Below are 15,623 nucleotides of genomic sequence, written 5' to 3' on the forward strand. Positions count from 1 at the left end.
AAAGGGGTTCTTTAATATACCACTTGTAGTAGACATACTCAAAATTACTGTAATTCCCACAATATTTTGAATTTTGCATGGAACTCTGAGGAAGATAGGTGGTTAAGAAATACGAAATATAAATAAATATCCATTAAATCTGCATTATATTGTTCTGTTCCATTCTATGGGGTTCTTCAGTTCTGATGGTATTTTTGGAAAAGATGCTAAGGTTGCATTCCCGAATCTAGAATTATGCCATTGTGCATACTTTCTGACCAATAACAACTTTTGGAAAGTTTCACAGTATAAATTCTCTTTACAATAAATAGCGCGCAATAGAACTGTGAAAATTGTAGGATAGGGTACTCTCTGCATTATGGGCTCCAATCCTTTATATCTATTTTTTTTTGTCCCGTTCAATCGTGTCTGGTTCTCGGAGACTGCTTGGGCAAGTCCCTGCATGGATTTTTTTTGGCGTTTTCGGATATTTGGTTGGAAACCAACCTTGCATCCTTATTATACATGAACGCAGCCCGATCAGAAAAAAAAATCGGTCTAGAAAACTCATCACAAGAGGAAGAGGATTGTTGCGTGGACAGTCTAGCGCTTATTCTTTTTTTTTCTACTGCTCTTGAAGAGTGGCCGCTCTGCGCTCTCGAGCTTGTCTCTCCGGGAAACCGATCGAGCGTTCTTTCTGAGTCTGCACGTGGGGTTACATTTAGAAGCCGACGACAGGTGGTAAATGGACTGAGAGCAAAGGTATTTTTTGATTTTTATTATAGACTATGTCGAATATAGCGATTAGGATTATGATTCGAGCATTTGGACTTTAAGATGCAATCACGAGCTCCTCCACTAAACTGTTACACTACACTTGGGGGGGGGTACTTAAGAGTGGTAGAAATTGCATGGAAACTTAAACTGCTCGATTTTCTCAGTTCAAAGCGAGCTTAGTGAGAGGCATTCACAGAAATCCTTTTCTTCTCAAAAACTCGGGCGCAACGTTTCTTCAAGTGTCTCTTACTCCCGATTTGGAGGAAATTCGATTCCAACCCTCATTATTCTCAGCCGGTGGAAAGGGCTGTCTAGAATGAGGCAGATCGTCAATCTAGCACACCGAAGAGCTTCCAGACCGGAGAAAATCGAAGTAGATGCAATTACTCTTCTGCAGAAGTAGACCATCTGCTTCTTTTTGGTGGAATGGCGACATTCCATGGTGAAAAAAGCAAGGTTCTACATTTAGGCAGGAAAAATCAAATGCACAGGTATAGTATAGGTGGTACCTTGCTCAATAGCAGTAACTGTGAGAGGGATCTCGGAGTCCTAGTAGACAATCACTTCAATATGAGCCAGCAGTGTGCTGCAGCTGCCAAAAAAGCCAACACAGTGCTAGGCTGCATTAACAGAGGGATAGAATCAAGATCAAGGGAAGTACTAATACCACTTTACAATGCTTTGGTAAGGCCACACCTGGAATACTACATCCAGTTTTGGTCACCACAATGTAAAAAAGATGTCGAGACTCTAGAAAGGGTACAGAGAAGAGCAACAAAGATGATTAGGGGGCTGGAGGCCAAAACATATAGGGAACGGTTGCTGGAATTGGGTATGTGTAGTTTAACGAAGAGAAGAGTGAGGGGTGACATGATAGCAGTGTTCCAATATCTCAGGGGCTACCACAAAGAAGAGGGAGTCAAGCTATTCTCCAAAGCACCTGAAAGCAGGACAAGAAGCAATGGATGGAAACTAGTCAAGGAGAGAAGCAACCTAGAACTAAGGAGAAACTTCCTGACAGTTAGAACAATTAACCAGTGGAACAACCTTGCCTCGAGAGGTGGTGAATGCTCCAACACTGGAAGTTTTTAAGAAGAGACTGGACAGCCATTTGCCTGAAATGGTATAAGGTTTCCTGCCTGAGCAGGGGGTTGGACTAGATGACCTCCAAGGTCCCAACTTCTTCTTCTTCTTCTTCTTCTTCTTCTTCTTCTTATTATTATTATTATTATTATTATTATTATTATACCAAGACAAACCCATTTCGTCACATTGATAAGAAACTTCGTCGAGAGGCGAGCTAGATCTAGAGCGTTTTTACTTTTCTGGGGGACGAGTTAAGCAGCATTTGGCCAAGTTCAGTATACGGAGTAGAGAGGGAAATGTATGGCTCTGGAATTGTGGTTGAATTTCAGCTTGTATCAACCCAGATCATTATGGCCAATGGTGATCTATTATTTGGGAACATTTATATTTGTTTCTGCATTAAATTATATATCGAAATATACAGAACAGTATTAACCGTTTTGGAAAAATAGATAGATCCACGTTAAACTAGTTCGTATTAACTAAACAGCTTGGGAAAATTATTTACATTTTCATTTCATACATTTGCATTGTATATAAATATAGCTGCATACATTAATTCTTTCACTATTTACTCCAGGTTTTTTCTCCCCTCTTTCTGGGTTTAAAGTTATATGGAAAGAGACCTGTCCCTATTTATTTGACAAAGTACCAGACCCCAAATCAATAATTTTAATATTAGAAAACATTTGAGATAATGAATGATTGATTAGGGAAAGTGGCTTTTCCATATAAGATGAAAAAACATCAGCTTGCCAACCAGCAAAAGAAGGTCAGAAATCTCAAGTGGCCCTCAAACGTGTTTATTCTTAAGATAGGGTATGAGTGATTATTCTGGGATCACCTTTTGATTTTTATGATCAAGTGTATGTGTTCTTTCAAATACAGCCTCCGTTTATTTTCTAATTATGGAACAAGGAGGTTCCTGCTTTGAGTCAGAACTTGATTTTTGTCCTGAGTGTGGTACTGTCCTGCCTCTGCCAGGTATCCAGGATAAGGTGATATGTCCCTGTTGCTTTTTCAACATTGATGTGCAAGGTAAGTTCTGTTTTGTAGGTGTATATTCATCCAGGAGCATAGATACCAAATTCTAAGCATACTTTTCAGCGTTCTTTTATTAAAAGAAATTGGTAATTATTTTCTATCTTTCCCATCTGAGTTCATTCATTTAATACTTCCACCATTTATTTCTGCACTTGAAGCAATGAATGAAATCTCAGTTTCATGCACTATTAGCGGGCGGGGTGTCTATTACTGTAATGAACATCCATTTAAATTGGAAATTACTCATTTCATGTTTAAATATGGAAACGTGTTTATTCTGAGTCCTAAATGTGCTTAATTTTTCAAAACAACAGAAGAGATTAGTGTATCCCTTATAACTAGAATCTATCATTTCATAGAAAACACAATCTTTGAAAACAAAAAAAATGATACAAAAAGTGGTACCCTTGATTTAGAAAACTAGTTGTCAGGAAAAAGTTGTAATTTAATCCTCTTCCTGATATGCTAGATTTTTATCTGTTGGAAATAACACAGCTTTAGTGATCATGTGTTCCACTCCAAATTGTGAGAATATAAGGAACATTAGATGAAATATAAAACCAGTTTGGTATAGAGGTTAAGCACCAGGCTAGAAATTGGGAGACTCTGAGTTCTAGTCCTACCTTTAGGCATGATGCCAGCTTGGTGACCTAGGTCCAGTCACTTTTTCTCAGCTCTAGGAAGAAGAAAAAGAAGACAAGGGCAACACACTTCTGAAATGTTGCCGGTAATATTACAGAGATTTGTCTATCAACATTGACTTAAAAGCAAAAAAAAAAAGAAGAGAAAAGAAAAATTGACAAGCTTGAATTAAGGAGCATTTTAATCATTCTTCATACATTTTCCTCTTTGCATAGATTTTGAAAAGAGAGTCATCCATACATCTGTCACATTCAACAAAATAGATTTTTCTTCTTTGAGTGCAGAGGACGGAAAAGAAGTTAAGGGTCCACTGGTGAGTGAATGAGAAGACTAGTTATTAGTTCCATTAGGCACCATAGGCAAGATGGTGTCAATATGCAAATGATGAAAATTACATGATTTGTGGCTCTTTGCTTTATTTGCATAATTACGTCACCCTTGCAGATCCTGTCTGGGTCACCCTGTGCTGACATGGGAAATAACAGACCCCACCCTGCCCCATCAAACATTTAAAATAAGCTTTGACTGTATTATATTTTCTGGAAACAATTTTAAGAAATAATCAATCTGGAATAGCTGCAGAGAAGGAAAATGAACAGGAGAGCAGAAATGAATTCCTTTGCAGTGGGGGTCATGTTTACCCTTGAGGAAAGACCAACTCCATTCTTAGATTTTTTTTAAAAAAAAATTGTGTGTAGGAGGTTACACGAGACATAAGCTTGTATAAGGGCACCTTGAAAGACTCTGCAGCCTGTACTTATTGCCTCAGTTTCACCTTAAGGATTCTGCCATACCAACATCAAAAGGTTTACTGAACTCTTTATTTTGTCCATTTCAATCTTTTCAGATTGACAGAAAATGTCCTCGGTGTGGGCATGAGGGCATGGCCTACCATACTCGGCAGATGAGATCTGCAGATGAAGGACAGACGGTTTTCTATACCTGCATCCAATGCAAGTAAGAGCTTGTATATTTTAGATTTAGATTTTAGATTTTATTAGATTTATATACCGCCCTTTTCCCGTAGGACTCAGGGCAGTTTACAGGGTGTTTAAAACATCAATACAAAAATTAAAAAACAATTAAAAATGATTAAATTCAGTCCCTGAAATAAAAATATAAAAACCCCAATTAAAACTCTCAGCCTGGGCCGGAAAGCTCAAAGAGCCAGGTCTTCAGGTCCCGGCGAAATGAGCGAAGGTCGGGGGCAGTCCTAAGCTCCACGGGCAGCTGGTTCCAAAGGGCAGGCGCACCCACAGAGAAGGCCCTCCCCCTGGGTGTTATCCGCCGGCAGTCTTACCGGCGGCACCCTGAGAAGGCCCTCCCTGTGGGAGCGCACAGGACGAAGGGAACTTGATGCCGGCAGCAGGTGTTCCCTCAAATATCCCGGACCCAAGCCATTTAGGGCTTTATAGGTCATCACCAGCACCTTGAATCTCACCCGGAGGGCAACCGGAAGCCAATGCAGCTTGCGGAGTAAAGGTGTTACATGGGAGTATCGGGAAACCCCCATCACAACTTGCGCAGCTGCATTCTGCACCATCTGAAGCCTCCGAGTGGTCCTCAAGGGCAGCCCCATGTAGAGAGCGTTGCAGTAGTCTAACCAGGAGGTCACGAGCGCATGAGTGACTGCGTAGGGCATCTCGGTCCAAGTAGGATCGCAACTGGCGCACCAGGCGAACCTGGGCAAAAGCCCCTCTGGTCACGGCTCCTATGTGATCTTCAAAACTGAGCCGTGAATCCAGGAGGACGCCCAAGTTGCGAGCCCTATCAACGGGAGGTAACACCCCACCCCCCATCGTTAACGATGGAATAGATTGGTTATATTGCCTCCCTTGACTTGCTTATGATGACTAGATATTTTAAATTAAGTCCCATTTGTTTTGTCCCAGCTATATTGTTTGCTTGTTACAAGACTCAACATTAAATGTTAGGATTAGCCCTTAAGACCATAAACTATTTAGGATTTATATATTTTACTATTTTATTCAGGGATTATCTAAACCTGTACAAATTCCCCCAAAAATATGGCACATTGTTTTCTGGTTTACCAGTAGAAGCTGTGAATGTTGTTCTTTTTTTTTTTTTAAATAATTTTTATTAATTTTATTATTTAAAAACATTGGACACAGTACCAGCGAGCTGACAAACCTTTTTGTCTACAATGTTTAAATATATATATATATACATGTATATATGTACATCAAAAATACACTTAAATACACTTAGATTACAAATCGATAAAATACCACAATATTTAAAACAGTGAGCTAGTCTGTAAAACCTAATAGAGACCTTTCTTTTTATCCATCCAAAGATACAATTTGTTCCAAATTCTATAATAGTCTGATTGATCTTTATTCTTTAATTCCAAAGTTAATTTGTCCATTTCAGCGCAATCCCAAATTTTCCTAATAACCTCTTTTTGTCCTGGGATCTCATTCTTTTTCCATTTTTGCGCAAATGATAATCTAGCTGCTGTGATAATATGGATCGTTAAGTATAGCACATCTTTAGGATATTTCTCTTTCGTGATTCCCAACAAGAAAAGTTCTGGACTAAACTCCAGATCTTGATTCAATATTTCTTTCAGCCAAATCCAAATCATTCTCCAAAATTTTTGTGTTTTACTGCAAGACCACCACGTGTGGAAGTATGTTCCTATCTCTTCAGAACACTTCCAACATTTGGGAGATGCTGTTGTGTACATTTTTGCTAAGCGAGCTGGGGGAAGATGCCATCGGTAAAACATTTTAAATAAATTTTCTTTATACGATGAGGCCAGTGTTATCCTTTTATTTCTATCCCAAATTGTTTGCCAAGTATCTAGGTCGATGTTATGTCCTAAATTGTTAGCCCAGGTCAACATGGGGTCTTTCACTTGCTCTTCAAACAGCTTATATCCCAAAAGTAATTTATAAAAATTCCTTATTTGTTTAGAGTCCGGTCCCAATAATATTTTGTCCAATGCTGTTTCAGAGGTATATATCCCCCATTCATTTTTATCCTTCCTAAATCTCGATTGGATTTGTAAGTAGGCCCACCAATCGAGTTTTATACCTTGTAATTCTAGTTCATTCCTAAGTTTCAATTCCCCCTCCTCATTCAGAATATCCTTGTATGAGATTATGTTACCCAAATCAAACAGATTTGGGTAAACTATCGCTTCAAGGGTGGATAGCCAGACCGGAATTTTGGTGTAGTTGTGAGATCTAATTTTTTTCCAAGTATTAAGTAGCGCTTGCCTGATCCGATGTCTTTGAAAATGCGAGAAAAGACCTTGTTTCTCCGTCCATAGGAAAGCATGCCAGCCATATTGCAAATCGTGACCCTCTAAAGTTAATAGTCTTCTATTTCTCAAGATTACCCATTCTCTAATCCAGCTCAGGGCCGCGGCATGGTAATATAATTCCCAGTCTGGCAATCCAAAACCCCCATTTTCCTTCGTGTCCTGTAAATATTTCAATTTAATTCTTGATTTTTTCCCCTGCCAAATAAAACTTAGTGATAATTTATCCAAATTTTGAAAAAATTTAGAGTCGAGTTGAATTGGGATATTCTGAAACAGAAACAGGATTTTAGGCAGAATATTCATCTTAATGACAGCGATTCTTCCCAATAATGAGAGTTTTAGGTTTCCCCATCTTTCCAGATCACCTTTTATTTGGTTCACTACATTATCATAATTATCCTTTTTGAGTGAAGTGCATCTAGCCGTAATGTTAATCCCTAGATATTTTATTTTCTTGACTATTTCTATATCCATGATTCCGGCCAGATTACCTTTTTGTTTATTGGTCATATTTTTAACAATCATCTTGGTCTTATTTCTATTTATTCGCAGTCCGGCAACCTCACCATATTTAGATAATTCTTCCAATAGCTTTGGTCCCGTCTGACATGGATCCTCCATAATAAAAACCAGATCGTCCGCAAAAGCTTGCAATTTAAAGGTTTCCTTTTTAATGGTTAATCCTTTTATCTTTGGGTCATTTCTTATAGTTCTCGTTAATACTTCAAGAGTCAATATAAAGAGCAATGGTGATAAGGGGCAGCCTTGCCGTGTTCCCTTTTGAATTTGAAACTTGCTAGATGCTTCCCCATTAATAATTATTTTTGCTTCCTGATTGTCATAAATTGCCCTAATTATATTTATAAATTTTTCACCCATATTCATAAAGCTAAGCTGTTGGCACAAAAAAGACCATTTAACGTTGTCAAATGCCTTTTGGGCGTCTAAGAAAAGTAATGCCATCTGTTGTTCGCTATGTAATTCATAGTACTCCAATGTATCTAATATTATTCTAATGTTGTGCTTAGTGTGTCTCTTAGTGAGAAAACCATTCTGATCTGCGTGTATGAAATCATTCAGAAATCGTTTCAATCGTTCCGCTATAATTGATGTAAATATCTTGTAGTCCGAGTTAAGAAGTGATATGGGTCTGTAATTTTGGATTAATGTATGGTCCGTGTTATCTTTCGGGATAAGGGTTATGTTTGCCTCTAGCCAAGATTTAGGCGTCCTTGCGCCTTCTAATACTGCGTTAAATACCTCCACTAGGGGTTGAGCTAGGATATTTTGTAATTCTTTATAAATTTCTGATGGAAGACCGTCGGGTCCCGATGCTTTATTATTCTTTTGTGCATTAATAGCTTTTATCACCTCAGATAGTCGAATTTCCTCATTTAACATATTTCTGGTATCTTCTGTGACCTTGGGTAGTTTGGCTCTTTGAAAATATTCCTCCATTTTCTCCACACTTGCCTGACTATCTTCTTTGTATAAACGTTCATAAAATTCCTGGGCTATAATTTTTTTTTTTTCCTCCTGGTGGAATATTCTCCCTTCCTCATCTCGTAATTCGTGAATCCAGTTTTTCCCCTTTTGTTTTCCCAATTTATATGCTAGCCACCGGCCCGGTTTATTTGCATTTTCAAAAAAATTTTGTTTCGTGTTTCTCAATTGTTGGGCTAATTTCTCTTTGTCTAGAATGTTAAGTTTGTGTTTAATCAGATCCATAGATTGCTTGATATTCTCTTTTTGTGGATCTTGTTGGAGTATAACTTCTAAGCTCTTATATTCCTCTTCTAATCTTTCCCGTTGTTGTCTTTTCCCCTTATTTTTATATACCATATATGCCCTCGCTACCCCTCTCATCATTGCCTTAGCTGTATCCCAATTGTTTTGTACTGAGGTGTCTATAGCTTTATTTTCCTTAAAGAAAAAACTTAGTTCTCTCTCCATCTTAGATTTGAATTCGTCTTCTTTTAAAATTGCTCTTTGGAGCGTCCATCTGGGAATTTTTTTGGAGCCTTTCCAGATAAGTTTAATAGGATTGTGATCTGCCCAAGTACCTGTCGCTATATGTACCTCGTCTATTTCTGAACTAATTTCTTTCGTCATCCATACCATGTCTATTCTAGACCATGAGCTATGTCGGTTGGAGTAATATGTATATTGTCTAGCCTTACGATTTCTTTCCCTCCAGACATCTTGGATATTTAGTTCCTCCGCCAAGTTGAGAAAAGATCTCGGTAGAGTTCTTCTCTTCTTTTTCCTAAGCGTCTTTCCCATATAATCCAAATTTGTATCTAGGATAGCATTAAAATCTCCTATTAAACAAATCTCCTCATAATCAATGCTACATATCTTATTGTGAAGTGTTTTGAAAAATTGTTCTTGGTTATGGTTTGGGGCATATATCTCTACCATCATGACCTTCCTGTGATTTATTATAACCTCGACTATCAGTATTCTACCCTCTTTATCGTTATAAATTTGTTTTGCAGTCAATTTTGGGTTTACATATAGTGCCACTCCTCTCTTTTTCTTGTGTCGGTCTAAGGAAACGAATAGGTTCCCTATTCTTGGTTGTACTAACAAATATTTTTGTTGTTCCTTTATATGGACTTCTTGTATTGCCACGATATCCAATTGTTGGTGAATAAGCCTATTAAAAAATTTCCGCCTTTTCACTGGCGAATTCAATCCATTAATATTCACAGACATAATACTACACTCACCTCCCTTCATCTTACTTATTTCTGGTTTTTGTGGATCTCGTGATTCGGGGCTCTCTCTCTTCCTTGTCTCTAGTTCCATGTTTCTCTGTTAACTCACCGGATTTGTTCCTTCTATCCTCTGTAGCTAAGATCTTCCCATCCATTGCCACACGTATTGTATCTCTTTCTCTTACCTCCCTTCCATCTTGATCTTCTAAATCTGCTTCCTCTTGGCTATGGAAGTGACGTTTATAGAAATCTTCTGCCTTCTCTATCGTGTCCAGTCTATGCCTTCTATCCTGCCACGTAACTAGAATACCCTCTGGAGTTAGCCATCTAAAGTTTACATTTTCTCTTATTAATTTAGATGTTAAAAATTGATAGCCGCGTCTCAGATCCCTCATCCTTTTAGGTATCTGTTTAAGGATGGTGATTGGTTGGCCCCGAAATTCTAATGGTTCCTCTCTAGATCTATGCAGAAGCTCATCCCGAATTGATTTTTTAACTAACCTTACATGTACTTCTTTTGGGAGGTTGTGCCTTCTCGCATAATTAGTTTGGACCCTGTATGTTTCATCAATTTCCGCCAGCATTTCCTCCTTCCCTACACCGAGTGCCTTTGCCATCAGTTCTGCCATCATGACCAACAGATCTTCCCCTCTTTTTTCTTGAACGTTTTGGAAGCGTAGATAATGAGCAGCCTTTTCTGCTTCCAGAAAAATAACTGTTGTTTCTAACTCCTTATTAGCCTGAAGGAGTGTTTCATTTAAATCATCTACTCTCTTTTCCTCTTTTTCCATTCTAGCTTCCATATCTTGAAGTCTTTGTTCATTTTTGACTAATTGTTGTTGAATCCCTTCAAATTTATCATCTATCGCTTGGATCTTCCCCTTTAATTCACCAGTGTCGTTTCTTATTTGGCCTATTTCTCTCTTCATCTCCTCGTGATTTTTGGCCATTGCCTCGTGTAGGTTTTGCAAAAGGGCATGTAAATCTTTAAAGGAATTCGAGTTAGATCTTTCCCTTTGCAGCATATCCTCTATAGATTTCTGATTGGAGGGACTTGAGGCCATCCCCTGTCCCTGTGCTGCCGCCTTTTTGCCAGCGCTAGGCTTAGTTGCTCCCGAAATGCTTGTCATGTTTCCCCAATTATAGCAGCGTTTTATCAATGTGTAATACCCTGAGTGTTATATAAACCTTTTAACTCTATGACAAAAGATATATAAAACAGTTACCACCAGATACTTATTACCAACTAAGCAATTTATATAATAGAATTCTATAGTATGAATATATTCAAAGTCACGTTCTTCTTCTTTTTTTCCCCCGTTTCCGGCGCAGAAATTGGCACCTTTTCCGTCTTCCTCTGCTGTCAAAGACCAGTAGGTGTCCCACTAAACAAACCTCCAGTTACTAAATTGCTAAATCAAATGGCCGCCCGTGACAAGTAGAGTAGAGTTTCAAAAGTTTCAAAAGTTCACGAATTCAAAATTTACCAGAATAGACCAGACTAGACCAAGCTGATCGCTTTCCACGCCCGACAATCCAGAGTTCAGTCTCTAAGGCTCCAAAGCTCAGACTTTGACCTGTTGTAGCTTATCTCCAGCTAAAATACAGTCATATAGTCTTCGGCTTTCTTTCCCTTGCTGTTTTTGCCAAACGCCTCCCTCAAGACTTCTATCGCCGCTTATTCCCTCTCCATGAGGCTCCCACTTCGAACCAGTACCTCTTTCACAAGCGCTTCCTATTTAATATTCGGATACACTCTCCGTCAGCTCCGCTCTACCGTTGTCCCGCTGCTTACGTGCTAGCTCCGTCCCTCTGTCAGATCTTCATGTCGGCCATTACTGGCCTCCTTCTCCCCGGTTCGCTCGCATCAGACTTTCTCCGGATCTTCAACACGAACCGCCGCTCATGAAGGTTCTCCGGGCTGCCTGCAACTTCGGATGTCCCTACAGGACCTCCTGAAGCTCCGAAAAGCCCCCGCGAACACTGGGTGAGAGGTTGTGCGTGGAGAGAGCTCCGTTCACACAGCCGCCCGCTCTGACAGTTGGCTCCGCCCCCCCGTGAGAGCTTGTATATTTTAGATTTAGATTTTAGATTTTATTAGATTTATATACCGCCCTTTTCCCGTAGGACTCAGGGCAGTTTACAGGGTGTTTAAAACATCAATACAAAAATTAAAAAACAATTAAAAATGATTAAATTCAGTCCCTGAAATAAAAATATAAAAACCCCAATTAAAACTCTCAGCCTGGGCCGGAAAGCTCAAAGAGCCAGGTCTTCAGGTCCCGGCGAAATGAGCGAAGGTCGGGGGCAGTCCTAAGCTCCACGGGCAGCTGGTTCCAAAGGGCAGGCGCACCCACAGAGAAGGCCCTCCCCCTGGGTGTTATCCGCCGGCAGTCTTACCGGCGGCACCCTGAGAAGGCCCTCCCTGTGGGAGCGCACAGGACGAAGGGAACTTGATGCCGGCAGCAGGTGTTCCCTCAAATATCCCGGACCCAAGCCATTTAGGGCTTTATAGGTCATCACCAGCACCTTGAATCTCACCCGGAGGGCAACCGGAAGCCAATGCAGCTTGCGGAGTAAAGGTGTTACATGGGAGTATCGGGAAACCCCCATCACAACTTGCGCAGCTGCATTCTGCACCATCTGAAGCCTCCGAGTGGTCCTCAAGGGCAGCCCCATGTAGAGAGCGTTGCAGTAGTCTAACCAGGAGGTCACGAGCGCATGAGTGACTGCGTAGGGCATCTCGGTCCAAGTAGGATCGCAACTGGCGCACCAGGCGAACCTGGGCAAAAGCCCCTCTGGTCACGGCTCCTATGTGATCTTCAAAACTGAGCCGTGAATCCAGGAGGACGCCCAAGTGGCGAGCCCTATCAACGGGAGGTAACACCCCACCCCCCATCGTTAACGATGGAATAGATTGGTTATATTGCCTCCCTTGACTTGCTTATGATGACTAGATATTTTAAATTAAGTCCCATTTGTTTTGTCCCAGCTATATTGTTTGCTTGTTACAAGACTCAACATTAAATGTTAGGATTAGCCCTTAAGACCATAAACTATTTAGGATTTATATATTTTACTATTTTATTCAGGGATTATCTAAACCTGTACAAATTCCCCCAAAAATATGGCACATTGTTTTCTGGTTTACCAGTAGAAGCTGTGAATGTTGTTCTAAAGGCAATCTTTGGTAGCCTCACACCTGGTCATTCCCCGTGATGGAAATATATCTGAGTTCCAGGAGGACTTTAAAGACTTAATTTACAATTCATTTTAGTCCTCACCTAATGACAGTAAAGCAGCCGTAAAGTGCAATGTCAAGTGACCATGACCCTTAATGATAGAAATTCCAGTGCTCCTGCTTGCTGTCATTAAGTGAATCACTGAAGGTTGTATAGCAAGGGCTTCAAGAGATTGCAGTTTGCATCTTCCTGCTGGCTTCTCCCTTGACTTTGCTTGTAGGAAGCCAGCAAAGAAGGTTGCAAATGATGATCACATGATAATGGGAACCTGTGACTTCATAATTTGAGCTGAGCATCAAGCACCCAGATTGCAAGGTCACCATAGGAAGATGGCATACAATGACTGATCATAACTACCACTCTTGTTCATCTCCAGTACTCATCTGAGTTCTTTTCAAAGATATGTATTGGAGATACCATTTGATGATGGCTCCAGATTTTTCTGCAGAATAGGTCTCAGATGAGTCTTCATTCTCTTGCCTATTCTGCTTTTGAAGTTCTGAAATAATCTACCTTGTCAGGTTATTTAAATTATGTCTAAAACAAGTGGGAGAGTTGTACAGATGTTATAATATTAATTGCTGTGTAAAATGATTACATGAGTCATTAATTACTCCAGCATATGTTTTTAATCCGTAGTCAGCAGTCGCGTGGAACTATAATACATCTCAAGAGTATTTATGCTGTTTGTTCTTTAAATTCTAGGTTTCAGGAGAAAGAAGATTCTTAATCGTGTTTGCCAAGATATATGGGGGAGAGTACTTAAAACTCCACTCGTGACAGAGAATCATTTCTGGATTTTTATGAAGAGACTGTAACGTTCTTAGATACTTTAGAAGCATCTCATTTAAACTGGATGATTGACAGATGGTGACTGGTTGCACAGTTCAAATGAAAATGGAAACAGCAAAAACGGGACAAATGGCCTTGCATAATTTCAAATCTCCTTTACCTCAATTGTTTTGATCAGTGAAAGAACACTATTGATAACATGGGTTGAGTTGCAAGTTTCTCTTTATTGCTGCTGTTACCTGTATTTATTTCCCTATAAATTCATGTTTTTATTGAATTTTACTGGTTCCTCCTGCTTCTATAAGCTTCTGAGCTTTTCACAGGACAAGGAACAAGATTGATCTTCCACTTTCCTTTGGATATGTTATGGCTTTCGTCATGCAGGTCTGAATTCTGTTTCAAAATGGAATTAAGAGGATTCTGTGGGGTGGTTGCTTAGCAATGCAATTGTATGAACTAATAATCCTATATTTTGCAAAGTGATCTAATTCTTCTGTTTTGTGGCTCTTTAAGAAATTGATGTGAGACTTTAGTAGCAATTAAATGAACATGATAGGAATAAATAATTTGTAGTCTTTCATGAGACATCATGAGGAAGCTATGCAAATGTTCTGATTTTTGTTATTGTGAGTCTCAAAAGTACCTCCCCTTAAAGGAGATGGGGCTGCTTGTGTAGTTTTTAGATATTGTACTAAATATCGATGAATAGGAGACACTATTCAATCACTTTTGCCTTTATTGGGACTTTCCAGGCAGTTCTGCATCCTCCATACTAGTTATTCAGTGTCCAATCTTTTAATAGGATTTGAACTCATTGGCCATTCACTTGTTGATTACTGTATTACTGTGCAATTAACTTTTAAGTTATCTTGGCCTGGCTGCCAGTAGCTTGCAGGAAAGATAGGCTTATAAAAGCCATATAATAATGCCTTCCTTTTCTTATATCCCTTCATATTAGAAAGTTTTCTGATTGAGGCCTGTAGGTTCAACTTCCGTTAACAGTTGAACATAGATCATAGCATGAGGCTGCCTAACCTGAATAATCCTAGTAACAACCAAACATGTTACATAGTGACTCCTACTGGTCAGTAGCTAACATAACATCAAAGCATCTTGAAGATTTCAAAAGGGTTACTAAAGTCCATTTCAGCTGGATACCAGTACTGTTTGATACACAGTCCTTTTGAATCATTGTGGGTCCTTAGCATCCCAATGCTGTTTTCTATCAATCTTTCCCCTTGGGTTTCCAAAATTTGATTTTCTTGATAGCATTCAATACAAAACAGAACACTGGGAATTGGCTTGTATATTGAAAAGTCATTGGGTTGTTTTAATTCCAATTCCTCTCCAAGGTGTGGGCTTATATTACACTTCTCTAATTAGGGAGGGAGGACAGAAGCGTACTCTTTGATGGTGTTGCATAATTTGGACAGGTGGGCATCTTTTTGGCCAGGGGTCAGCAACCTGAAACAGTGAAAGAGCCACTCGGAACCGGTTCCCTCACAAAAGGAAAAACTGGGAGCCGCAAAAAATGTGTGCACATGCGCATACATGCGCGCATGCACAGAACAGGGTTTGACTGAAGAGTGGAGCCAAGGCGAGATATGCACCTACCCTGCATATTTGAATTGATTGGTTGAACTTTTTTAGTCCCACTTTTTTTTGGACTGCACATGTCAGAGGACTGGGAGCCGCAGGAGCCGGCTGAAAGAGCCGCATGCGGCTCCGGAGCCGCAGGTTGCAGACCTGTGTTTTTGGCTCAACTCATGCACTGGTGTTAATGCATTGGGACTACACACTTACCAAACTGATAAAGCAGTTTCCTAATAGAATCTTGAAAAAGCCATTATAGTTCTTGTTTAAAGTCTGGACTAGTTAGCTGGGGCGTAGTTGGAAATCTTCTCAAATACAGGTATCAAATGTTGCAGGAAATGAGTGATCAGCTATTAACGGTAGAAAAAAACCCCTTCAGATTCATAAGAGTTCATTTGTCAGATAGTAGTTTGAATTCCAAGTCAGGAATTTGCCTTTACTGGCTTGCAATATTAA

General features: G+C 39.7%; 1 protein-coding gene across 2 annotated transcripts; it reads left to right on the forward strand.

Annotated features, from left to right (window-relative positions):
• The first annotated feature begins 664 nt into the window (after positions 1-664).
• POLR1H (RNA polymerase I subunit H) lies at positions 665-14,175 on the forward strand. 2 transcript variants are annotated; one of them, XM_081320195.1, is made up of 5 exons: positions 665-741; positions 2,731-2,880; positions 3,744-3,841; positions 4,376-4,485; positions 13,488-14,175. In XM_081320195.1, exons 2-5 carry the CDS (start codon positions 2,751-2,753, stop codon positions 13,510-13,512), a joined length of 363 nt encoding a protein of 120 aa, XP_081176321.1. In that variant the 5' UTR covers positions 665-741; positions 2,731-2,750; the 3' UTR covers positions 13,513-14,175. The 2 variants fall into 2 exon arrangements, with proteins under 2 accessions (XP_081176321.1, XP_081176320.1); XM_081320194.1 differs by having other exon boundaries at positions 4,376-4,481.
• The last annotated feature ends 1,448 nt before the right edge of the window (positions 14,176-15,623 follow it).

This window comes from Vipera berus (assembly GCF_964194415.1).
Source record: "Vipera berus genome assembly, chromosome: 2".
Lineage (NCBI taxonomy): Eukaryota > Metazoa > Chordata > Lepidosauria > Squamata > Viperidae > Vipera > Vipera berus.